Source organism: Mytilus galloprovincialis, chromosome 4, assembly GCF_965363235.1.
Source record: "Mytilus galloprovincialis chromosome 4, xbMytGall1.hap1.1, whole genome shotgun sequence".
NCBI classification, from domain to species: Eukaryota; Metazoa; Mollusca; class Bivalvia; order Mytilida; family Mytilidae; genus Mytilus; species Mytilus galloprovincialis.
The window spans coordinates 54,432,136-54,457,902 of NC_134841.1; the positions used below are offsets into that span (position 1 = coordinate 54,432,136).

General features: G+C 32.2%; 2 protein-coding genes and 1 long non-coding RNA gene across 7 annotated transcripts in view; 2 read left to right on the plus strand and 1 right to left on the minus strand.

The window, feature by feature from the left end:
• Positions 1-899: 899 nt before the first annotated feature.
• Positions 900-16,967, plus strand: LOC143072452 (uncharacterized). 2 transcript variants are annotated; one of them, XM_076247373.1, is made up of 7 exons: positions 900-1,043; positions 4,191-4,333; positions 7,291-7,380; positions 10,353-11,301; positions 12,367-12,471; positions 15,156-15,253; positions 16,413-16,967. In XM_076247373.1, exons 1-4 carry the CDS (start codon positions 1,034-1,036, stop codon positions 10,590-10,592), a joined length of 483 nt encoding a protein of 160 aa, XP_076103488.1. In that variant the 5' UTR covers positions 900-1,033; the 3' UTR covers positions 10,593-11,301; positions 12,367-12,471; positions 15,156-15,253; positions 16,413-16,967. The 2 variants fall into 2 exon arrangements, with proteins under 2 accessions (XP_076103488.1, XP_076103489.1); XM_076247374.1 differs by lacking the exon at positions 900-1,043 and adding an exon at positions 1,053-1,306.
• Positions 16,968-17,412: 445 nt separating this feature from the next.
• Positions 17,413-20,516, minus strand: LOC143072454 (uncharacterized). The gene is made up of 4 exons (XR_012977190.1): positions 20,433-20,516; positions 18,736-18,916; positions 18,334-18,519; positions 17,413-17,549 (listed from the first exon to the last, which is right to left on the minus strand). It is a non-coding gene; the product is annotated as an uncharacterized LOC143072454 (long non-coding RNA).
• Positions 20,517-20,688: 172 nt separating this feature from the next.
• The window catches only part of LOC143072453 (uncharacterized), a 38,324-nt gene continuing 33,245 nt past the window's right edge, over positions 20,689-25,767 (plus strand). For all 4 annotated transcript variants that reach the window (XR_012977188.1, XR_012977189.1, XM_076247376.1 and 1 more), the window contains exons 1-2: positions 20,689-20,828; positions 21,240-21,421. The gene's annotated coding sequence lies outside the window, so the exon portion shown is untranslated. The remainder of the gene's footprint in view (positions 20,829-21,239; positions 21,422-25,767) is intronic.

Consider the following 25,767-nt stretch of genomic DNA (forward strand, 5'->3'; position numbering starts at 1 on the left):
CAATTGTCACAAAAAGATAAAAGCAGCAACACAAAGTTCATATACATAGTACAACTGGGGACATTTTTGAAAATTTAATTAAGCTCATTTGTGTCTATCTCTGCGTCTACCTCCTGTACCCCATTCTTGACAATCTCGGCAAGTTCTTCGTAAAGGTTAACATGACTGGTCTTGTTTGCATTAGTAAAGTTTTTCTTAAAATGGTTTGAATAGAATAGTGTTAAGTCTTCATCAACTATATTGTTGATTAGAGACAATATTTCTAATTTAAGTTTGCTTGGCCTTCGTAAAACGTAGATTTTACTGTCGCAAATTGAGTTTACCTAGCGACGCGGAGCGGAGATAGGTAAACGGATATTTGCGACAGTAAAATCAAGTTTTACGAAGGCTAAGCTTAAAATACAATACAGTTATCTCCATTCTAATGCCACTTATTAAATCAAATTTCATTTAATAAATATTTTGGCTTAAAAATGTCATAAATGAAAAAGTCCGCGAAACTGTTGCATAGTCTTTAGCATCTAAACAATGTGACGTCATATGTATACTCTGGATGTCGAACATGAATACTAAACGTATTTTACTTTTCGTACGCTTCAGAATGGTTTCAATATAGACAAAAAGAAGATTCTGAGGCTCAAAATGTGACAATCTTGTTTATTTTTTGAGAAATTACATACCCCAAAAAAAAATCGGAATTCAAAATGGTGGCTTTCTTAGTTACGGACTGTTAGAACGTGGAATCTAACCCCTCAAAAGATTTGTCAACGTCCAATGAAAATTATCGTTACAAACTAATTTCATTAGAATAACTAATACCTGGAACGTAGTACCGGGAACCAGGATACTTCTACGCTATCCCTTCCAACACAAGCGGAAATTGATTGACGCGGTGAATTATGGGCAATTGTTTACAATCACAGATTTGGCGGGAGAAAAAGGCGGAGCATAAACAGATGATACGATTAGTAAACTCCTTAGGTTATATTACCTATTTTACCTGTTCTCAAATACTTGGAAAAGAAGGCGGAGCATGATTAAAAGTAAACACCTTAATAACAATGGAATTTGACAACACGTGTTTGCATTGTCAACACAAGGATTTGTATAGTCTTACAAATCTTTGGTCAACATTATTTTGTAATTTTTGATGTGAACAATTTAAAAATGGAACGAAGCCGAAGGCGTAAACAACTTATGAAACATAGTGAAGTTGATCTAATTGAAACTACTTCAAATTGCTACCAGTTGGAGGAAAATCTGTTGAGAAAGTAGCCTATATGTTTAAGAAAATGAAGACACTTATGTATGTGATGCATGTTTTAAATCTCTTAAAACAATATACAACAGCCAGAAACAATGCAAACAGTTGACTGACACTCTCAAAAAAGTTACTAATAACTTTAAGAATCTCACCATCAAGTTAGAATATGTACATAGTGTAAGGCGAAACAGGGACTGTTTAACCCCTTCTAACACCAAAAGGAAAGAAATTCAGCCCACCCAGAGGATTAACTCCCAAAGGCAACAGAAAGATACTGCAGTTCTCTACACCCATTCCAAGAACTCACACTCAGACTTACAGAATCAGTCCCCTGGCCCTGGTCCCAAAGTTAAGGTAAATACAGGCGCGGATCCAGAGGGGGGGGTTCCTGGGGTTGGAACTCCCCCTTTTTTTTGACCGATCAATGCATTTGAATGGGAGCATATAGCTGGAACCCCCCCCTTTACTCTGGGTTGGGACCCCCCCCCCCCCTTTTTAAAATGGCTGGATCCGCCCCTGAAATATACAACATGTACATGTATATATAAGATAACATTAAATTCTTTAAACTTAATATGATCATTGAACATTTTTTACATGTAAATTATAAATACCCTGACTTAAGCCATGATTATTTAACTTTGTATCTCCCACTTCTTGATTTAGAAAAAAATCAACTCAACATACATGACATTTGTGTTACTTATTTGAAACATGCATGTATCTCAGTTTTCTGGTATTAAGGAATGCAACAAGTTATGCTAACGTACATATACAATGTACATGTAGACCAGTTTTAAATTTGTAAGCTTTTGTAAACAATCATTTCTTTTTTTTGTTATTTACATGTATAAGCATGTTTTGTCCTAGTGTACATGTATAATATGTGACTATCATTTTTGTTGAGCCTGAAACTTTTGTTGCAGAAAGCTAGACATACATGTAGGGATAGTGTTCCGGCGGCGGCGCTAGCTACATGTAACTTCTTAAAAGCTTTATATTTTAGAAGGTGGAAGACCTGGATGCTTCATACTTTAATTGTATATAGATGCCTCATGTTACCAAGTTTCTGTCAGTCACATGTCCAATTTCCTTGACCTCATTTTCATGGTTCAGTGACTACTTGAAAAAAGTTAAGATTTTTTGTAATATGAAATACTCTCTTATTGTAAGTAACAGGATACTATATTTGGTATGTGCATACCTTGCAAGGTCCTCATATTAATCATACATTTTTCACTTGACCTCAACCTCATTTCATGGATCAGTGAACAAGGTTAAGTTTTGGTGGTCAAGTCCATATCTCAGATACATGTACATGTACTATATATATAAGCAATATGTCTACTGTAATCAGTGTATGGAAGGACTGTAAGGTGTACATGTCCAACTGGCAGGTGTCATCTGACCTTGACCTCATTTTCATGGTTCAGTGGTTATAGTTAAGTTTTTGTGTTTTTGTCTGTTTTTCATATACTGTATGCAATAGATTACATTTTGTACTACAAAAATATTTATATTTGGTGTATGGAATTATTGTAAGGTGTACATGTCTAGCTGGTATGTGTCATCTGACCTTGACCTCATTTTCATGGTTCAATGGTCAAAGTTAAGTTTTTGAGTTTTGGTCTTTTTATCTTACTATATATATGCAATAAGTCAACTTTATTTGGTGTATGGAAATATTTGATGACTATATGTCAGTCGCTCAGATTGAATTTGACTTTGACCTCATTTTCATGGTTCATTGCTCGGTGTCAAGTTTTTGTATTTTGGTCCATTTTTTTTTAAAACTTTAAGCAATAGCCATTAGGTCAACTATATTTGTTGTATGGAAGAATTGTTAGCTGTACATGTGTGCCTAGCATGGTTCATCTCACCTTGACATCATTTTCATGGTTCAGTGGTCAATTTTTAGTTTTAAGGGTTAATGTTAAGTTTATGTTTTAATTGTAATTAAGCTTTATATTTAGGACAATCAACATAATATCAATGATTAGTAAAGAAGGAGAGACATTTCAGCGTGTGCACTCTTGTTATTTTATTTTCAACCGTCATGAAAGATTTGTATGCCCCATTTATGAGCATTATGTTTTCTGGTCTGTGCATCCGTCCATTGTACGTTCATTCTTCTGTTCGTCCCTCCGTCTGTTCCGCTTCAGGTTAAAGTATTTGGTCAAGGTAGTTTTTGATGGAATACACATGTTCCTTATGATATGATCTTTCTAATTTTAATGCCAAATTAGAGATTTTCCCCAATTTTCACGGTCCATTGAACATAGAAAATGATAGTGCCGATGGGGCATCCATGTACCAGGGACACATTCTTGTTGCATTGTCAGTTGAAAAGCAAACTCAAATCATAAGAACTAAAATGTTGGAATTTTGTACTTTATTTTACAGTTGTGTTATTATCTGTACATGTTATTCTAGTCATATATACTGTATATATATATATATATATATATATATATATATATATATATATATAGATATATATATATATATATATATATATATAGATATATATATATATATATATATATATATATAGACATAATAAAACCTTTGCAACATTAACCTTGATAAAGGAGGGCATGCATGCAGTACAAGATCAATTTCACATAATAGTAGTGCAGACCTGCAAAAAAGGTGGAGCTTTTTAAATTACATGTACATTTTGTATACCTGTCAATGCATGTATTTGTGTACCTGCAATTTTTACAATAGTTGAATAGTTGGTTTGTTGCAGGATGAATTAATGTATGGTTACAGTCATTCCTATATTTATATAATCTAGAGGAAGACCATTGTATCAATACTTGAGTACATGTAGCTCATTCTTTTCTCCAATTAATATATGTACATTATATTAAAAATGTCTATAATCTGATGATGAAATTGTATTTTTTGTTTGTCATCACAGGAGTCTGTCGAAAATGTAGAGGTGACATGGTACAAAATGTACATGCCATCATGGACAAAGATAATCCTACAGAAAGCCTATATGCACCTGTAAATACAAATTCTGAAGATACATGTACTACCATTACTACTGTCTCAGAGGAGGTAGGAATTCTATTTACAATAACCACGATAACAGATATGATTGAAATATTAGTGTGAGATGTTTTTGAGGGTGAAAATATATATGATATACATGTATATGTCGTGTACAAGTTGCAATTTTGTACAGGTTATAACATGTACAAAAATACTGTACATGTTATAACTTGTATAATGCAAAAATACAAGTTATAACATGTACAAAAGCACCTCGTACATGTTATAACCTGTACAAAATATTGCTTAAAAATGGTTTTAACTTGTACAAAATCGAAAAATAAGGATATGTTTCTATTACTGTGAAAGTACTTTTATTCGTGGGGTACCAATTTTCGTGGTTTTCGTGGATGACTTTATCCACGAATTTAAGTGTCCAACGAAATAAAACAACCATTGTCCAAATCAAGTCATGGAAAGATCCCCATCGGTAGGTTTGACTATTGATATGATCTAGAGAAATATTGAATAACGCCAAATCCGAGAATACTTTAGTAGCAGTCACAGAACTACAACCGTATGCAGGATTATACCCATTTAATCTTTAATAACCTAAACTGTACAACTGTTGATCTTTTTATTCTCATAAAAGATATTTTTGATCGACGAAAGTCAGATTTCCGGTATTGATATGCCAGTATGATAAAGTGTTCATTTTATATCCTCATAGTTCTCGTACATATGGGAAATAATAATTTCATGCTGGGCTTGATTTTGATAAGAATTATTTGACAATTCAAGGTACGTTTAAAGCATTTGTTTATGTTACTGTTTTCTTTAGGTGACATATTTATGGCCTAATTAACACCTTTGATGGTCTTTAATCTGTTGATCACTTTATCATGGGTTAATTAGTGTTATCACTACGATTTACAGATTTTCACGGGTCAATGTTTACTTTGCAATTTCCTTCAATCAAGACTATTTGTAACCTTTGTTTCTAAAGGCTTTAGTTTTTCAATTATTTTTTTTATTAGAAAACTAAAATCCACGAATTTAAAAACCCACGAACATGTTAATATTGATCAAACCACGAAAATTGATACCCACGAATTAAAGTACTTTCACAGTATCGCAACAGATGTTATTGACCTCAATAATATTTTCATAACTTTTTTATTATTCCTTCATGTTAGTGTGTTTTGTCCTTTTTTGATACGGTTAATGTCCAGGGGTCGGTATTACAAAGAGATCCTAAGACTTGTCATAAGATATATCTTAGGACATGTCTTATGATCCTCTTATGACTATCTATGGGCATATCTTTATTTGATGAATTATAATTGTGAGTGTCCACTCTGAAGGCAAAAGTAAAATAATTTTATTCTAGTTGACACTAAAAGACATAAGAGGATAGCCAGGACAGATGTGTCTACAAATAAAATTGGGAATTAAAATGGGGTATGTGTCTAATAGTCAACAACCAGCCAATGGAGCAGACAACATCCAAAGGACACAAATACATGCTTTCAAAGTAGAGGATGTATATTCTAAACATCAAAATGACATTCGCCTCATGCATTGATCTTATAGTTTATAAAAAAAATTGAGTTATAAATTTACATAAGTCATGCTGAAGGCCAAAAATGTTGAAGAGTAGATCCAAAAATATTGATAATGAAGCGTGGTCCAATGAAAACTATTTCAGCTCTCTCTTGCTTTTACAGAGTAAGCATATAGACATTGTTTTAGTCTTTAGTTAGATATAGGAAGATGTGATTGTTTTAGTCTTTGCATGCTATAAAACGAGAGGGAGGAGTATTACCCAAAATTATTAGGCATCGTTCTTAAAATGTTTGGAAGAATTTAGTTACTAGTATCTAATGTAATTGTCATTGAGGAAATGCAAGCTTTTAGTAAATAGTGTAACACTTATTTAAGCCATGATGGACTATATAAAACATACAATTACATGAAAACACATTTTGCCAACATAAGTCATGAAACATATATTTCTGAAACTTTGTGATCATTGTCAGAAAAAGACACGTTCTGGCCTATTTATTGTTGTTCTTTATGCATTGGTGAATTTAAAAGTATATTTTACTTCTTTAAGATTTATCTTAAATTTTGTACAAGTTAAAACCATTTTTAAGCAATATTTTGTACAGGTTATAACATGTATGAGGTACTTTTGTACATGTTATAACTTGTATTTTTGCATTATACAAGTTATAACATGTACAATATTTTTGTACATGTTATAACCTGTACAAAATTGCAACTTGTACACGACATATATACATTGTACATTCATGTAAGAATTTACTTTTGGGAAAGTCAGTACAAATTGTGTTTTAAAATTAGTATTACAAAGTAGCCATTTCCTAGAAACTGTAATTATAAGATGCTATTGATTTATAAAAATAAAGTATCAAAACATATTTTTTTTCTCCAAGTAAAACAGTAGAATGTAGCAGTTACATGTATGTACTGACATCAAAATCACATATTTTTCAAACATTGCAACAAAATATTGGTTCATAAATGACTATCATGCAAATACACTAAACTGCCAATAATATGCATCATCATGCTTGTAAGATGTTGATGAAGATGATCCGACCTTCCATTGAAGGCAAGCTATTTAAAAAAAGACTCCAATACTAATAGCTTCTTCATTTTTCTTCTGAACTCCAGAAAAAATAGCAAGATTTAAAATATTGAAAAAAAAATTGTAACACACATTAGCATAATTAGGAAAGTAATATTTTCTGATTTCCTACAACGAAAATATAAACAGGATTTTGCAAAAGATATATCTGTTAACCAATTTCAAGTATTTGACCAATTTTTACATCCCTTTATATTTGTTTTAGCTATAAATAAGCTTTGTGTAAATTACAAAATAAGCCACATGAGGTCAATATTACATGTATGTGAAATATTGTAAATTCATATATATATAATATTGCCCTAAGTTCATTTGATGTATACAATCTATTTCTTTTATTTTGATACAGAGAGCAAGCCCAGACAATATATCCTGTGATTTCCAACAGAACAAAAATGATGAATATCAGGAAGAAGATGCTGCAAGCTGTAGCACACAGGTAAAATGAAAACCTTAACTGTCCTAACTTTAATGGCCAAAATACAAGGATTTTCTAGTTTGCAAACAATTTATTGGTCCCCTACTGTTGAAGGCAAAGGTTTTCACTCTGGGGTGAGTACACAGTTATTGTCCCTTGAATTTTTGTTGTCCACAATTATGTTCCCTAATGTACATGTGTCCGTATTGTGAGTTAGAGCCGATAAAGTTTTCTATAATTTTGATATAATTTGTCCCAAAAGTAGAACAACACACTTTAAGAATTTTATTGAGAAACTGCGGTGGGATATTTTTATTTCCATTTATTGTCTTAAGGAAATGCACCACAAAATAACTGTGTTTCCTCAGACCCTCTGCATGTCCATTCTGTCAGTCCGGCAAATCAGTTTTCCACACTTTTTCCTGTATGCTTGAAGATATTGATTTGATATTTGGTATATTGTTTTATCATGACAAGTTACAGATCAATTTTGGTTTTTGTTCTGATCTGATAATTTTGTGCAGAATTATAATTGAACTTCAAAAAATTCACTTGCATAATCAGTTTCCCAGATTTTTTTCGTCATGACTGAAGATTTTGACTTTGATATTTATTATTATATGTTGTAAACAAGTTCAAAATATTGCACTTTTAATTTCAAAATATTCATTTAACCATGTCAAAATTTCATAATGCAAGAAATATCTCTGTATAAGCTTGTCAATACCTTTTGTGCCTAATTTTCAAATTGGACAATGTTAATGTCTAAAATGTCCAAAATTTAACTTTATTTGACCTCAACAAAAAATTATTTCTAGGGGACCTAGATGTGCTTAATTGAAAAAATTAATCTAAATTTTAAAGATTTTTTGTCTGCTTTTTTAAATTGGTCCACATAAAGGTTTAAAGGATTCCAACTCAAACTTATTTTGATTTTAACCACAATTGAATTCTTGGGATACTTTGTGTAATCTACACATGTATTTACTTTTTATACAACCGTACACAAAATTTGAGGTGGTATATTGGTATCATGTCGTCGTCGTCAGCGACGTCTGAAGATATTTAGTTTCCTGACAATAACTTTAGTTTAGGTGAATGGACTCTATGAAATTTTAACGCAAAGTTTGAAACCATAAAAGGAAGGTTGAGGATTATGGTCCCAATAGTTAACGAATTAAGAGCATAAAAAAGGGCCCAAAGAAGCATTATTAAACCCCATGCATTTAAGTTGCGGAGGGTATAATGTTTTTGCCCTGTCCGTCCGTCAGTCCCGTTTCTTGTCATCACAACTCCTCTCAAACCACACAACAGGATTTCACAAAACCTTTTTAGATAATAAGGACATACAATGTAGTTGTGCATATCGACAGGAAATTAGGATTCAAATTTTTTTCTTGGAGTTACGTCCCTTTGAACTTATTTACATTAATGTACTACTACAACTCCTCTGAAACTACACAACAGAATTTCATGAAACTTTGTAGATAATAAGGAAATATTATGTAGATGTGCATATTGACAGGAAATTAAGATTCATTTTTATGTCCCATTTATGGGCATTATGTTTTCTGGTCTGAGTCCGTTCGTTCGTCCGTCGCTTTGTCCGTCTGTCCCGCTTCAGGTTAAAGTGTTCGGTCGAGGTAGTTTTTGATGAAGTTGAAGTCCAATCAATGTGAAACTTAGTGCACATTTTCCCTATGATATCATATGATCTTTCTAATTTTAATGCCAAATTAGAGTTTTCACCCCATTTTCACGGTCCACTGAACATATAAAATGATAGTGTGGATGGGGCATCTGTGTACTAGGGACACATTCTTGTTTTTTTCTTACACTTATTTAATTTCTCCAATGACAATGTGGGGACATGGGGTATGTGAGCGTGCTCACTAAGGTTCTTTCATACTATTTTCCAGACAATTATAAACTTGTGTGTAAGTGTATGGATCGTTTTTTGATACATGTATGCCGAATCTAACTGTGTATTTAGATTTTTTATTTTTGATCCCAATTTCAAATTTGTCTACATTAAGGTCCAAAGGGTCTTAAATAAACTGAATTTGATTTTAACAAAAATGAAATCTTTGGGTTCTTTTATATGCTAAATCTAAACCTGTAGTTAGATTTCTTTTTATTATGGGCCTAGTTTTCAAGTTGATCCAAATCATGGTCCAAAATTAACCTTTGTTGATTTCAACAAAAATTGAATATATTGGGGTTTTTGATATGCTGAATTTAACTGTGTATTTAGATATTTGATTTTTTGGCCATATTGGTCAAAAGGGTCCAAAATTAAACTTTGTTTGATTTCATCAAAAATTGAATTCTTAAGGTTCTTTGTTATGCTGTATCTAACCACAAATTAAGATTTTGGATATTGGACCTAAATAGGTAGATTGTTATGCGTTACTTTTCTACATTGACTAGAGGTATAGGGGAGGGTTGAGATCTCCAAAAAATGTTTAACCCGTCACATTATTAGGAGCCCCTGGCCTTTGTTAGTCTTGTATGGTATTTAATTTAAGTTTCTTGTGTATAATTTAGAGTTAAGTATGACGTCCATTATCACTGAACTAGTATATATATTTGTCTAGGGGCCAGTTGAAGGACACCTCCGGTTGCAGGAGTTTCTCGCTGACCTTCTGCTGTTGTCTGTTCTATGGTCGCGTTGTTGTCTCTTTGACACAACTTTAGATGTCCAAATTAAATTTTTTAAGTTCTTGGACCAATTTCATTCTCTGTCAGAAACCTATGCTGTGTCAAATATTTAATCACACTTCAAATTCTGAGCTGTATCGAGCCTGAATGGTGTGTCCATGTGTTGCAAATAATGATTACTTTCTGATAAATTTGACCATGTTGAGGCACTTATGTCCTGACTTTTATCAAATATAAACTGACTCAGCTTCATGATTTTATCTATGTAGCCTCAAGAGATGGTTTGAATCTCAATTTTATCTAGAATATCATAATATTTCTTATCTTTTCAGATTTCAAATGCTGATTCTCAGGGTAGTTTGTGGTTACCGAATAGCCAGGACACTGACACCAGTGAACATATGGACAACTCAGACATCCCTCATTATGATATATCAGTGAAACATAAAGCACTTGATAATTTTTTGCAATCCTGTGGTCTTAGCCCTGTGAAGAAAAACTTAAAATCAACTGGAATCAATCATCAGAACACATCCAATTTACTATTCAATGAAGACCGAAAAGATATTTGAACATGTGGTTAATGTTCTTGCACCAGGACAAGGAAGTCATCATCTACATTCAGTCATGAATTCTTTTCCTTCAACATCATCTGACAAAACGCTTGAAATTTTATCTACAGCTTATGATTTATCATCTGATTGGGTAACACAGAGACAGATTTTGTCAGTATTTGCAAATAACTTTACTTTTAAAGAAATGAGTACTTATATTCCAAATTTAACAAAATATAGATATACAGCAGCCAGAAAACATGCTTCAGAAAAAGGACAAGGACAGCCTGTATATTTTTCACCATATACCCGCAAAGGGTTGTCTGAAAATCGAATTGAATGTTTTATTAATTTTGTTATGTCTCCAAGCGTAATGACTGATTCACCATTTCTGGAAACAAAATTAAAACTATCAAATGGAGAACTTTATCAAGTACCTCAAATAATTTTGAATAGTGTTTGCTCTCGTGTTGTAGAACAGTACCAGACTTTTTGTAGGGAATCAGGAATTGGTGATGTGGCAAGTGACAGATCATATATGAGAATATTACAGCCCACTGAACCTAATATCAGAAAAAGTATGAAAGGTCTAGATAACTATGCAGCTGATTGAGCCAAAGGTATTGATGACCTGAAGAAAATTGTAAATGTATTGGGCAAAGAATGGGAAGATGGTATATTCCAACAATTATTCAACTGTAAACAGTATTTAAAGCCTGATTATAAGGTTTGTTTTTGGTATAGATAAAGAAACAACATGCAATAATGTTATAATTCATGAGACACTAATCCCGTCAACGCAGAACACTAAAATATATTCAGAACAAGGTCCATAGGTGACTGCAGCCTTCAACAATGGAATCACACACTAAGTAAGCTAAGGACAAAAAAAAAAGAAGTTTGAAAGATGAATTAAATTTCGATTTGAAAATGTTGCAATGATATTTATATTTTCCTTACAGCTTTATGATTCTTTAAGAAATCCTACATGCGCCTAGGTGGCTGAGTTAGTCTAAGTAGTTATTACTGTAATCACTAGCCAGTCAACACTGAGCTTGTTATTTCGAACCCAGTGATTACAAGTGCACTCCATTTCAATGGAAGGTCAGTGGTTTTCTTCGGGCAATACGGCTTCCTACGCCAATAAAAACGTATTTCCTACACTCTTTCATGTCATTCTAAAATGAAAATAAACAAAGTTATCTACCTTGAATTGATTTTTTTTTTAACCTCTTTGCTTATACAGATGAACTGCATTGTTTTATATGTCTATTTTTAAATCTGTGCTCTATGACGTCAGCGTGCAAAAATCAGATAAAGCCAAATAAAAACATATGTGTGGATCGAGTTACCCTACTTTTCAGTGGTTCAATGGTAATTTGGAATTAAAGCAATTTTCTAAAGAGTAAATATAATTCTTTTTCTCCAGTGATAATATTTCACAATTCTATTGATGTTGTGGATAGTATAAAACTAGCATCAACATGATCAAAATTCAATTTTAATAAAAAAAAAAGAAAATAAAGACAAACAATGAAGTTCATCAGTATAAACAAAGAGGTTAAAAAAAAATTCAATTCAAGGTAGATAACTGTTTATTTTCATTTTAGAATGACATGAAAGAGTGTAGGAAATACGGCTAATCAATATATTTGTAAGATGATACACATAAGTGGGTCTCTCCTCAAATGTTAATATTTGCACAATAGATATTATAACCCATTCATTACCTATTGAAATATATATGTTAGTGAAATAAACAAATGTTATTGATATTTTTTTTTTTTTTAAGGAAACAAAAGCAAATTTAGAGAAAATAAATCTGCAATTGAAAGAAAAGAAGGAAGAAACAGAACAAATCAGGAGGAATTGTCAGGAAATTATCAAAACTTACCAGGTATGGTTTAAATACCTATTTTAGGAATAACAGTACTGTAGTTGAAGAGTTGCCACCGTCAATTGTAGATTTGACGGTCGCAAATGCAGTTTTACTGGCGACACGTAGCGGAGACAGTAAAACGGAGATTTGCGACTGTCAAATCAAAATTGACGGTGGCAACTCTTCAACTACAGTACTGTTATTCTGATTCTGATGCATTACAAAAAGAAATAATACAATAAAACTTGAAAAAAGGTCTAAATTTGACAAATAAAAAAAAATCCGCGAAACTTCATGAATGATTTTGGCGCAAAGATGTCATGGCTAAACGTGACGTCACACAAATGAAAACTTACAAACTGGAGATTATTACGTTACCAGTACGATTCAAATTCGGATAAAATTACATTAAAACGGCGAATTCGAGGTAGGTGTTGTTTTATTTTTGATTATATAGTAGTAATCGAACATTTGTTGATTCAACAATTCAAAATGGCGGGTTCATCCTTAGTTACGCCTGGTCAACTGCGGATTTGACAACAACTTTTAGCCAATGAAAAAAAATGTTGCATACAAATTGCATTAGAATCTGATATTGACCTGAAAGAACAATGTAAACAAGAAATTTTTAGGATGTCTTTATTATTGAGAAAACTGTGACAGAATAGTTAAATTAAGAATGGAAATGAGGAATGTGTTAAAGAGACAACAACCCCGTCAAAAGGCAGAAAACAGCCCACGGCCACCAATAAGTCTTCAACACAGCGAGAACATCCTACACCCTCTACTTGCTATAGGTATAGCAAATACAAATACACACACTTCTTTCACATAAACTTATTGAATCAATTGAAATAGACACTTAAGTGTTTAAAAAATGTTTAAAATCTTTCGTTAGATGAACATGAAATTTGAGGCCAAAATCAGCCCTTACTCCTTTCATGTTTCTCACTAATTATGTAATTTAAGCAAAACAATCTTTTAAATTCAGTATACTTTGTCCCCCCATCCCCCACTTTTCCTAACATAAAATCATGGATCTGACCCTAATACCAGAGAGAGAAGATTGCCACATTCAAACACCAGATTTTGAATTGATAATTAGCAGAAACATAAATAATGTACAGATTTTGTTATATTGCATGTCTATCTAAAATTTCATAATTAAAAACAAAATATCCTCAAAGTTGTTATTGACTACCTTACACATGTAGCTCATTGCTTTCGGATTTTTTTAAGAAGTGTAACTAGACATATACTAACGGAAATAATATTAGGAATACATGTTACATTCATAAACAAAAAAAATAAGTTTCTATAGGCATAAGAATGTATAAACTAAACTTTGTCAGATGAATAGGTCCAATTTGGACGGCAAATTTCAGCTTTTTATTGCTCTGCTTGGCTATGAAAAATATAAAATAAACTATCGCACCAACCTTGCACCAAAAAGATTTTTTATCTTAAGTTTGATATGTATGAACTTGTCAAAATGTTAAAATTTTTAATTGGTGCAAGTATAGTAAGGTCGTCAAAATTTAGAAAAAACATCAAAATTTCTGTATTTTTGCTTATATCCCAAAGTATGACGTCATTTGCCACTACCATTGTGACGTCATTGAACTTTTTTTTTTTTTTTAGATAAAAACAGTTTTTATTAATCATTGACTCATATTCAAATAATTTATGGAGAAAAAACTGCTCTGTTCAAATTTTTTTTATCTTGTAAACTTGGGCCATTATAGCCCCTACTCCTTTGTCATAAAATAGGTTTCTGACACAAAACAAATATCAAGATCTTACAAATCTATTGCTCAATACTGTGCAATTAAAGATTTCTTCTTGAAACTTTAAAAAAAATTTGAAAAAAAATTTGAACCCCTTAAAAAAATTGGAACCTCCCAAAACTTTTTGAAATCCCCCTTGGAGCAATTACCCCCACACTTGATATTTGCCTTTCCCTTGTAGTATGGAACCTTGTACAATTTCAGAGAGATCCATACCCTTAAACACAAGTTATTATCTGGAAACTAAATATTTGCTCAATTTTGGCCCTTGTTTTTGGATCCAATTCCTGCATGAATGGGGTAACAACCCCCAAACTCAATCCAAGCCTTCCTTTTGTGATATGGAACCTTGTGGTACAATGTCAGATAGATCCATACAAGCTATTGTCCAGAAACTACAAACATGTGTTTTTGGCCCTTAATTCCAAAACTGTTGGCGCCATAACCCCCAAAATGAAACCAAACCTTCTACTTGTGGTATTAAACATTGTGGAATAATTTCAGAGCAATTGAAATACTTATACACAAGTTATTATCCTGAAAGTAGAAAAATGCTTGTTTAGGACCTCTTTTGGGGCCCTTATTCCAGTTATAAACAGTTGGAACCATCATCCTCAAAATCAATCCCAACCTTCTTTTCGTGGTATTGGGGCTTCTTATAAAATTTCAAATATCCATTCACGTAAACTAAAGTTATTGTCCAGAAACCAATGTGTCTTCAGAGGACACACAGGACTACGACATCATACCATTATATGATTCCAAAAATTGTTTTGCGGTTGTATAAAAATAGCTGTAATGTATTTTGCCCTTGATAATGTAAATACTCACATATTTAAGTGTTCAGAAAAAGTTTAAATAAAGTTGCTGAAATTCATTATTGTAATTGCAAAATAACTGTGTGTTTTATTATAGGAATCTGAGGAGATAAAATTCAACAGTCCAGATCAACAAGTGAAGAAAAACAGACTAAACTTTTACTTCAGAAGACAGAAAATAAAGACAAAGAAGAGGTAGATAAATGTTTATTGTCTGTCTTAATTTACATTGAGTATTCCTGACAAAGGTGAATCTCAGAAGCCCCTCTAATACACCAAATTTATAAAATATGATTTTCAATTTCTAGCCCTGAAGAGATACTGCCCCTACTTGCGGACTCCTAGTCTCCGAGAGTATCATCAGCTCAGGAGTCAGTGCATTGGAATTGACATGTACATAGATGCCAACCATTACGATTTTTCCGTAGTTTTTCCGATTTTGCGATAAAAACTACGCTATTACGGTCAAAGTCGAATAGTTACGGATTCCTAATCATCGACGTTCAATTTTGTAAAACGCGGATTTTTATCATTACTTTTCCGTCCTGGTCCAGTATTTAGGAAACGCCAATGTAATGCTTCCGGTTTTTCGGGAGTTATCAACCTATTGTTGGGTAACTAACTGACTTCCGAAGAGGCAAACTTGCATTTTATTAAGTAGCTTTCCCCCTTTCTCTACTTCTCCTTGACAAAACAAAAATGTTTGAGTCGAGAACATCTGAACAATTAATGAATGGAATACATACTACAGACAACATGTTAAATGACAAATTTTAGTGTACATCACTTTGCAACCACTCGTCAGTAATTTTTATTGGTAAATGCACGTTTATGAATGATTACTGAAAACTTTTCAAAAATACGGAAAATTTGATAGTTTGTTACTGATTGTGTCAAAAGGGGGTTGGCATCTATGCATGTATTATGAAACATAAAAAAACCACAAAAGAGCACATAAATTTTAAAGGTTACCATTGCATATTCCATACAAATATAACCAATTAACCAAATATTTAGACTGTTGAAAAAATTATTTACTGTAGATTCATTTATTTTTGTGGGTACCAATTTTTGTGTTTTGAGAGACAAACTTGCATATTCGTGGATATTTAATTTCGCGGTTTTGGCAAACTTTGCATACATTCCTTTAGAAAATTTGAAATTTGTTGAATATTTAAATTTGTGGTTCCCCTGTACCCACGAAATCCATGAAAATTGGTATCCAACGAATAAAAATGAATCCACAGTATTGGTATCAGCCGTGCTGTACCAATGCATTAAAATTTAACGACAGCTCGTAGAATTTTAATAAAACTTCTAGATAACTAATATATTTATTTTTATTTGTTTACAGTTATATACAAGAATTATAGTCATTTCGTACTCTAACCATTTCGTACCCTGACCATTTCGTACCTTGACCATTTCAAATATTAACATGTAATACCATTTCGTACCTCATGGAAGATTTAATATGTATGCCATTTCGTACCTCATGGAAGATTTATATGTTATTCCATTTCATATCATGGAAGATTAATACGTATGCCATTTCATACCTTATCGAAGATTTATATGTAATACCATTTCATATCTCATGGAAGATTAATATGTATGCCATTTCGTACCTCATCAAAGATTTATATGTAATACCATTTCATATCTCATGGAAGATTAATATAAATGCCATTTCGTACCTCAGCGAATATTTGTATGCAATACCATTTTGTACCGCATGGAGATTACTATGTATGCTTTTTGTACCTAATGGAAGATTGTTACTTGTCTTGGTGAAAACTGTTTCAAAGACGTATAGTCCAAATGCGCCTAATAAACAATTACTCAATCATGAATAATTAAAAAAAAAAACCAGACCTAATAAATATTTTATTGTACTGTTGATATGCATATACACAACAATATAAACAGAAAGCACTAATAAAAACAATCATATAATGCCAAAATGGCAAACGAGCACAAAAACATGAGATGAAACATGAGATAAAAACATGAGATCTTCTGCACTACATTTGTAAATGTCTTATCTATGAAGCATTGTAATTAATTTAGTGTGTGCTTAAAATATTGCACCTGTTGAAGCTTTTTTAAATTTACCAATTAGTCATCTTAACACAAGAAAATAGGAAAGTGATTAAAAAAAACTGTCCGGATTCAGACTCAGGACTATTTAATTTATTTTTACTAAGTTTAAAATGTTATACTTGTTTCATATTTTTTTTTCCTTTGCTTCAACTTCAAAATCTTTCCTATGACATAATTGTGAGTTATCTTCACCAGTACAAAGAAATGCGTGTATCGAAAACATCTGGTAGAATGGTTTCCGGATGATCTTGAAAGTTGCATCCATGTACCACACTTTGGTTGAGGATAAAATGTCTAACTGGCTATCAGTGGCAAAAATGAGGTGTCGATTGCTGACAACAACAACGTCTTTCCTGAAAAAGTTCTCTGGTAGAAAGTCATAGTTGGTCTGAAATAGGGAATAAACACTATTATATTACTATGTTTATTTATTGTAATAAACAAATTAGTAGAATGTATAATGCTATAAAATGTTTTATATTTGCTATGCGTTTGTGTTTTGCACAATGTTGTTTTTACTCTTCAATAATGTCTCATTGGCACTGATACCACATCTTCTTATATCAATTTTATTATATTTTCGGATAATAAATTGCACATTGTTGAAGGACGCACTAATCTTCATGTTGCTGAGCTGTGTTTTTACACTTCAATTATGTCTCATTGGCTTTCATACCACATCTTCTTATATCAATTTTATTATATTTTCGGATAATAAATTGCACATTGTTGAAGGACACACTAATCTTCATGTTGCTGAGCTGATTTTTTTACACTTCAATTATGTCTCATTGGCACTCATACCACATCTTCTTATATCGATTTTATTATATTTTCGGATAATAAATTGCACATTGTTGAAGGACGCACTAATCTTCATGTTGCTGAGCTGTGTTTTTACACTTCAATTATGTCTCATTGGCACTCATACCACATCTTCTTATATCAATTTGTATTATATTTTCGGATAATAAATTGCACATTGTTGAAGGACGCACTAATCTTCATGTTGCTGAGCTGTGTTTTTACACTTTAATTATGTCTCATTGGCACTCATACCACATCTTAAATCAATTTTATTTATATTTTCGGATAATAAATTACAGATCATATAATTATTGTAAATAATTTGATAATACTGGAAGAAACCATTCACTTAGTTCAAATCATACCTCAAAGTTTAAATCTGTTGGATCTTTTGTTCTGCTTTTCTCACGTAGACGATTAGTGGACGTCTGAAGGTTGTGTACATTAGGTCTGCTACCTGCTGGGGCTGTATGGTCGGAATGACTAACCATGGCTTCATTGACTATCTGTGCTGCTGGCTTGAAGACTTTGGTTGCGGCTTCTTGCTTAGACTGTGAATGGAGAAATATGTTAAGTTTGATTTCATATGAAACATTATCAATTAAGTAAAATCAACAGGCTCAAATATTAATTTATAGAAATAGTTTCTTTCTATCTATGTCAGTTAAACTCTGGTTGATAGTTGTCAACTTTGAAATCATACCACATCGCCTTTTTTGTATATTTTTCAAATATTTTTAAATTATGTTCTCAGTAATGATATTTACATAGGTAAAATTAATAGGAAACTATCTTCAGTTTGATAATTGCTCCAGGAGCTGAGTCATGGTTGTGTTGATGAGAACCTGGTCTGAAATTTGAACCAGACTGGATAACTGTTGCTGGACATCTAGATTTGTTTGAACGTACAGAGCACCACCAATATATTAAACCATTTGGTTGCTGACGCTAAAAAAAATGACAAAATTATGAACAAGTGAAAATAAACCCTTTTCATGCATGGTACAAAGAAAGACAAAACCATTACATGTAGCATTATTGAGGGTTATAATGTCTTTTACTGTCAGGCGACACACAGTCATTTTCGGTTACCGTTAGCGTCAAATTGATTAAAATTTTACCGTTGTTCGTCAGAGGTCTCTTATAAATGATAGACGAAAAAGGGAAATAGTTATTGCAAAGGAGTGGAGATAAAAAGAGAGACACATTGGGAAAAAAATGTTTGCATGACAAAGTTATTGCTCGCTTAGATATTTTTAGTTATACAAAATCACACATCGTGTTCCTAATTGATGTTCACATGCACTTACTTGATGTCTGCATAGCATGGTTATAACTTAAAAATAATTAAGTTTTCCATTTGTTATATTGTACTGTTGCTGTGTTTCTTTATTAATGATTGTGTAAACTGTATAAAAAAATCTTCATACCTGTTTGATTATTGTTACATATCATATATATATATATAGAGAGAGAACCTTTCATACATCTTAGTAAAAGATGTGTGTCGGAGTCAAACGACATAAGAACCCTGTAAATTACTAGCTTCTCAATATGGTTGTATGGAATCCAGATTGACAACTCATGGTCTGAGATCATGTAATATTTGCCACATGACGCTCATATTTCTTTCTACCATCATCATTTTATTCATTAAATATTGCTTCAAACATCGATGTTTAACACCCAAACAAAATGGAAGTAGTAAATACCTTCAGAGCTTCTCCGTGGTATATACTTGTGAAATATATAGACGAAATTCCGTATTGGTGTAAATCTAGATCTCACTAAAACAATTTTTGAATAACTATTTTGAGAGAACACTCACCAAACCAACACGAACGTATGGCAAGATATAACCATGCAGGCATTTAGTTTTCGTCAGACACAAGATAAATAATCTCTCTCAAAAACGTATATATGCATGCAGTTTCAAATATCAAGAACAATTAGCGGTCTATGTCTATAGGTCACTGTTAAGTCCGTTTACTAACTGTTTAGAGTCAGACATGTCAATTGTACATTCTTGGAAGCACATTCGACTATAGGAACTCTTTTCTGATAGTGTTGACAACGTAAGCTTATATGGTAATTCTGTTTATCTGTATACAAGTGGTTGGTCTCGTCTGTCCCAACAATCAAATAAACAAACGCTACTAGTCTGCTTTGTCTGGTAGAGAGGACCTCTGGAACTCATCCTCAATGGCACTTATACGTCAGGAAACTTACAAGTATACAAGTAAAGATTGTTTCAAGAACAACAAGGTTGGGGCAAATCCTTCAAACAAACAAATTGTAATTATAACTATTGAAGTTTCCAAATGCTGCTTAATCAAACTATTCATCGGTCTTTATAAAATTGTTACGTCTAGATGCACAATTTTATTTAATATGTTTTATTTTATAAAAAAAACCCATTAAAATCATGAAAAACTATACAAAAATATGATACAAAATAGCTTACATGTATTAAGTCCATGAGGTACGAAATGGTAGATGCATTTGGCCCATTGGGTACGAAATGGATATTATCGTGGGTATGAAATGGTAAATGTTGGGTACAAAATGGCAGATTCGGGTACAAATGGCAGATTCGGGTACGAAATGACAGGGTTCAAAATGACTTGCTTCCATATACAACAGCCATGAAGGAACTTGAACAGTCAAGAATAAAACATCGTGAGATACTTTCAGAACTTCATACATACCAAGATAAAACCATATAGGCTTGAAAGAGGAACACAAAACAGATGAAGAAACTTTGAATAAATTTATAAACATATGTTACAGAAACAGAAAATTGAAAATAAAACAGTTCAAGATAAAACTAAACACATGAATTACAATCAGATTTCAAAAGGTATATATAATATATAAAAAAGAAGATGTGGTATGATTGCCAATGAGACAACTGTCCACAAGAGACCAAAATGACACCAAAATATGGTTATTTTGGGTAAATGTAGGGAAAAGATCAGTCAAGTTTCTACCAGGTGCTTCTTTTGATGCACTCATTTTAAATGTAGATCTGCACCTTTTATCACATCATAAAAAATAACCAGGAAAAATATTTAAAAGGTATCTCTAAGGTACAATGCCATTTATACAATTTTCCACAAAACTAAATTTATATACTGAGAAAATTTAAAGGTTTTCCAGGTTTTGTTTATAAACAAGACAATATTTTTTAGGCAATAAATAATAATCTTTATTTTGGAAACCAGAAAATCTTTTGTAGATGATATTAAACAAAATTTCTCTTTTTATTCAGAGCACAAAATACAATAGCTTCACAAGATGCAAAGTCTCAGAACTTAAAATTAGCAATATAGATTTAAGCATAGAAATGGAAGGGTGTCAAAGGAGAGAATCTGAGAAATTAGAATTAATGGAGAAACTAATGCCACAAAGAATGCTGAACTTCAATCAGAAAATTCTGCTCTAAATGATAAGGTAAGAACTATAGAAAATGTAGTTGGATATAATAAGGTTTAACTTGATGTATTACTGTATCTTTTCAGTCACACTTGAGATAATGCAGATAAACTGGATCCAAATTGATTTGTTGAAGAAATAGTGGTTTGAGCTAATTCACATAATTATTAACCCCAATGTCATGTTTTAGTTTAACACATATTTGTCGGTGTAAATCCTGTTTTAGATTCAACTGCCACAGTTTGAACTCACCTGGCCCTTCGGGCCAAGTGAGATTTTCTCATCACTTTGCGTCCGTCGTCGTCCGTCGTCGTCGTTGTTAACTTTTACAAAAATCTTCTCCTCTGAAACTACAGGGCCAAATTAAACCAAACTTGGCCACAATCATCATTGGGGTATCTAGTTTAAAAAAATGTGTCCGGTGATTGGCCAACCAACCAAGATGGCCACCATTGCTAAAAATAGAACAATGGGGTAAAATGCAGTTTTTATACGACCGCAAAATTTAAAAAAATTTTGGTTTTATATTGGTTTCACGCTGGCGTCGTCGTCTGCGTCGTCGTTGTCGTCATCGTCGTCCGAATACTTTTAGTTTTCGCACTCTAATTTTAGTAAAAGTGAATAGAAATCTATGAAATTTTAACACAAGGTTTTTGACCACAAAAGGAAGGTTGGGATTGATTTTGGGAGTTTTGGTCCCAACATTTTAGGAATTATGGGCCAAAAAGGGCCCAAATAAGCTTTTCCTTGGTTTTCGCACTATAACTTTAGTTTAAGTAAATAGAAATCTATGAACTTTTGACACAACGTTTATGACCACAAAAGGAAGGTTGGGATTGATTTTGGGAGTTTTAGTTCAATACAATATTTTTATTTTCTAAATTAAAGGGCCCATTAAGAGCATAACATTAATTACAACATGACATAAACATTACAGAGTGATTAAAGAAACATAAAATAATAAAATAATAATTCAAATGCATGAGTAAAGAATCAGTGGTCAAGGGGAGATAATTTTGATATGTTTTAGAGTATCAAAGTTAACTAATTTTCTGATTTTCTAAGTTACAGGCCTTTATCGAGGTATGCACATAAAATTGATAAAAATCTGCTATCTTCATTAATCATGATCCATGAAAAAAGATCTTTTCTGTTTGAATTATCTAAACTGGGGTATTTTTTGATATAATCAGTCACATCTCTTCTGAGGTTATTGTAAAGAGGGCATTCCAGAAGAAAGTGCATTTCATTTTCAATACAATTTGAATTACAATATAAACATATCCTCTCATGTCGAGGTAATATTTCATATTTACCACATACATTGGTAATTTGTTCATGTCTGCCAGTTTCTATTCTTAAACAGTGATTGCTGAGTCTGTATTTTGTTAACAAATGTTTTTGTGGGTGTTTTAAAATCTAAATAATTTTCATAGTCAAATGACCTTTTGAATGAAAAATAAGTGTCCAATTTGCCTTGATTCTGTAAATAAAAATCTCGCATTTTCTCCGAATCATTTTGAAAATTTAATTTGAGCTGTTTTTTCAGTAAACTTTTTAATTTATTTTTGCCTAAATTTTTACATATATTTAGGTCAATACCCAATTTTTTACTGTAGAAAATGATATTACAGAGCCAAGAATTATTAGAGCTAGTTTGAGCTTTACTCTCAATCATTTTTAACTCAGCATTAGCACTTTTCAATAAATCAGATGGAGAATTCTCTAGTCTATGCCAATACATAAACATATGTGTTAGCAAATTTATATAAAGAGGATATCTACCCAATTCAGACAGGACTGCTACATTTGTGCACATCTTTGTAACACCAATAATATACTTACAAAATTTTAAATTTAGCTTCTCAAACTCCCAATCTTTAAATATGTCATAAAGGGATAAATTTTTCCTTTTAGGAGTAATGTTAATAACACCCCAATTTTCACAACCATAAGTTACAATTGGCTGTATACAGTGATCAAATAAATGCAAAAGAGTTTTAATAGGAGGATTTGATGATTTCAAATCTTTATAAAGTTTAAAACTGGCCTTTTGACCTTTTTGGAATAACTGTTTTCTGGCTTCATTAAAGTTTCCAGTATTTTGGATGACTATGCCAAGATATTTGTATTGTTTAACACATTAAATAGAATTATTTCCTACATTAAAATCTTCATTAAGAAGTCTACCACTCCTATTGAATATAATAATCTTGGTTTTCTTCACATTTATTTCCATACACCAATCTTTGCAGAATGTGCACAAAGTATCAAGTCTCTTCTGAAGCCCTTCTTTTGAGTAAGATATTAATACAAGATCATCAGCATAAAGTAGACATGGTATCTTTTCATTATTTAAATTGACATCATCATAACTTTTTGATAATATATCTGGCAAATCATTAAAAAATAGTTTAAACAATTGGGACTCAAAACGTCACCTTGTCGTACACCAACATTATATCTAAAAAAATCAGTTATTTTGTCTTCAATTTTAATACACACTTTGTCATTACTATACATAGATTTCAGTATGTTATAAAAAATACCATTATTTGTATGTTGTAATAATTTGTATAATATACCAATATGAATAACCTTGTCAAAGGCCTTGCGAAAATCTACAAAACATATATATAATTTACCTTTGCCTCTTTTAACATATTTTTCTATGAGACATTTTAGTACAAAAATGTGATCCGAAGTGCAAGCTTTCTTAGAAAAACCAATTTGAGTTTTATTTATGATATTATTATCAGATAAAAATTTATCAAGTCTGTTATACAGAATAGTATTGAAAAGTTTGCCAAGACTATTATTGATGGCAATACCTGTGGGTTATCAGATTTGAATATAGGAGTAATGTAGCTCTCAGACCATTTACTGGGATAAATGCCAGATAGAAGAATGGCATTAAAAAGTTTTAGTAAACAATCTTGCATATAACTCTGTGAAACTTTTAACATTTCATTAGTAATAGTGTCTAGACCTGGACTTTTCCCAGATTTTAAATGCCTAAGGGCTTTTTGGAGTTCACCAGTGGTAATTTTAAAGTCAATCTCACTGAAACCAAAGTTTTTATTTTCTAATAGTTCAAGTTTACTCTTTATCTCTTTTATCTTAGACTTTATATGTTCATTTTCAGGAATTGATGATAAGTCAAGAGAAATATTTGTACCAAATGTCACCATCTATGTTGTTTTTAGTTTCTGAATTATTTTCATGACGGAGTTCATTGACAAGGTTCCAATAATCTTTTGGATTTTCTGATTCTAGATTGCTTAAACGGTCCAAAATATTTTCTCTAAATTCTCTTTTCTTTTTCCTCCTTAGTTTGGCAAATTGTTTATTAAGTTTAAAAAAAGAGCCACGCAATATCGGATCTTTCGGAAATTTTGACATTAATACAGCTTTATCATTAACATGTTTTTTCAAACTTTTTAAATCTTGGTCAGACCATTTTTAGCTCACCTGGCCCGAAGGGCCAAGTGAGCTATTCCCATCACTTTGCGTCCGGCGTCGTCGTCCGTCGTCTTTAACTTTTACAAAAATCTTCTCCTCTGAAACCACTGGGCCAAATTTAACCAAACTTGGCCACAATCATCATTGGGGTATCTAGTTTAAAAAATGTGTGGCGTGACCCGGTCAACCAACCAAGATGGCAGCCACGGCTAAAAATAGAACATACGGGTAAAATGCAGTTTTTGGCTTATAACTCAAAAACCAAAGCACTTAGAGGAAATCTGACATGGGGTAAAAATATTTATCAGGTCATGATCTATCTGCCCTGAATTTTTCAGATGAATCGGTCAACCCGTTGTTGGGTTGCTGCCCCTGAATTGGTAATTTTGAGGAAATTTTGCTGTTTTTGGTTATTATCTTGAATATTATTATAGATAGAGATAAACTGTAAACAGCAATAATGTTCGGCAAAGTTAGATTTACAAATAAGTCAAGATGACCGAAATGGTCAGTTGACCCCTTTAGGAGTTATTGCCCTTTATAGTAAATTTTTAACCATTTTTCATAAATCTAAGTAATCTTTTACAAAAATCTTCTCCTCTGAAACTACTGGGCCAAATTAATCCAAACTTGGCCACAATCATCTTTGGGGTATCTAGTTTAAAAAATGTGTGGCGTGACCCAGTCAACCAACCAAGATGGCCGCCACGGCTAAAAATAGAACATAGGGGTAAAATGCAGTTGTTGGCTTATAACTCAAAAACCAAAGCCCTTAGAGGAAATCTGACGTGGGTAAAAATGTTTATCAGGTCAAGATCTATCTGCCCTGAAATTTTCAGATGAATCGGTCAACCCGTTGTTGGGTTGCTGCCCCTGAATTGGTAATTTTGAGGAAATTTTGC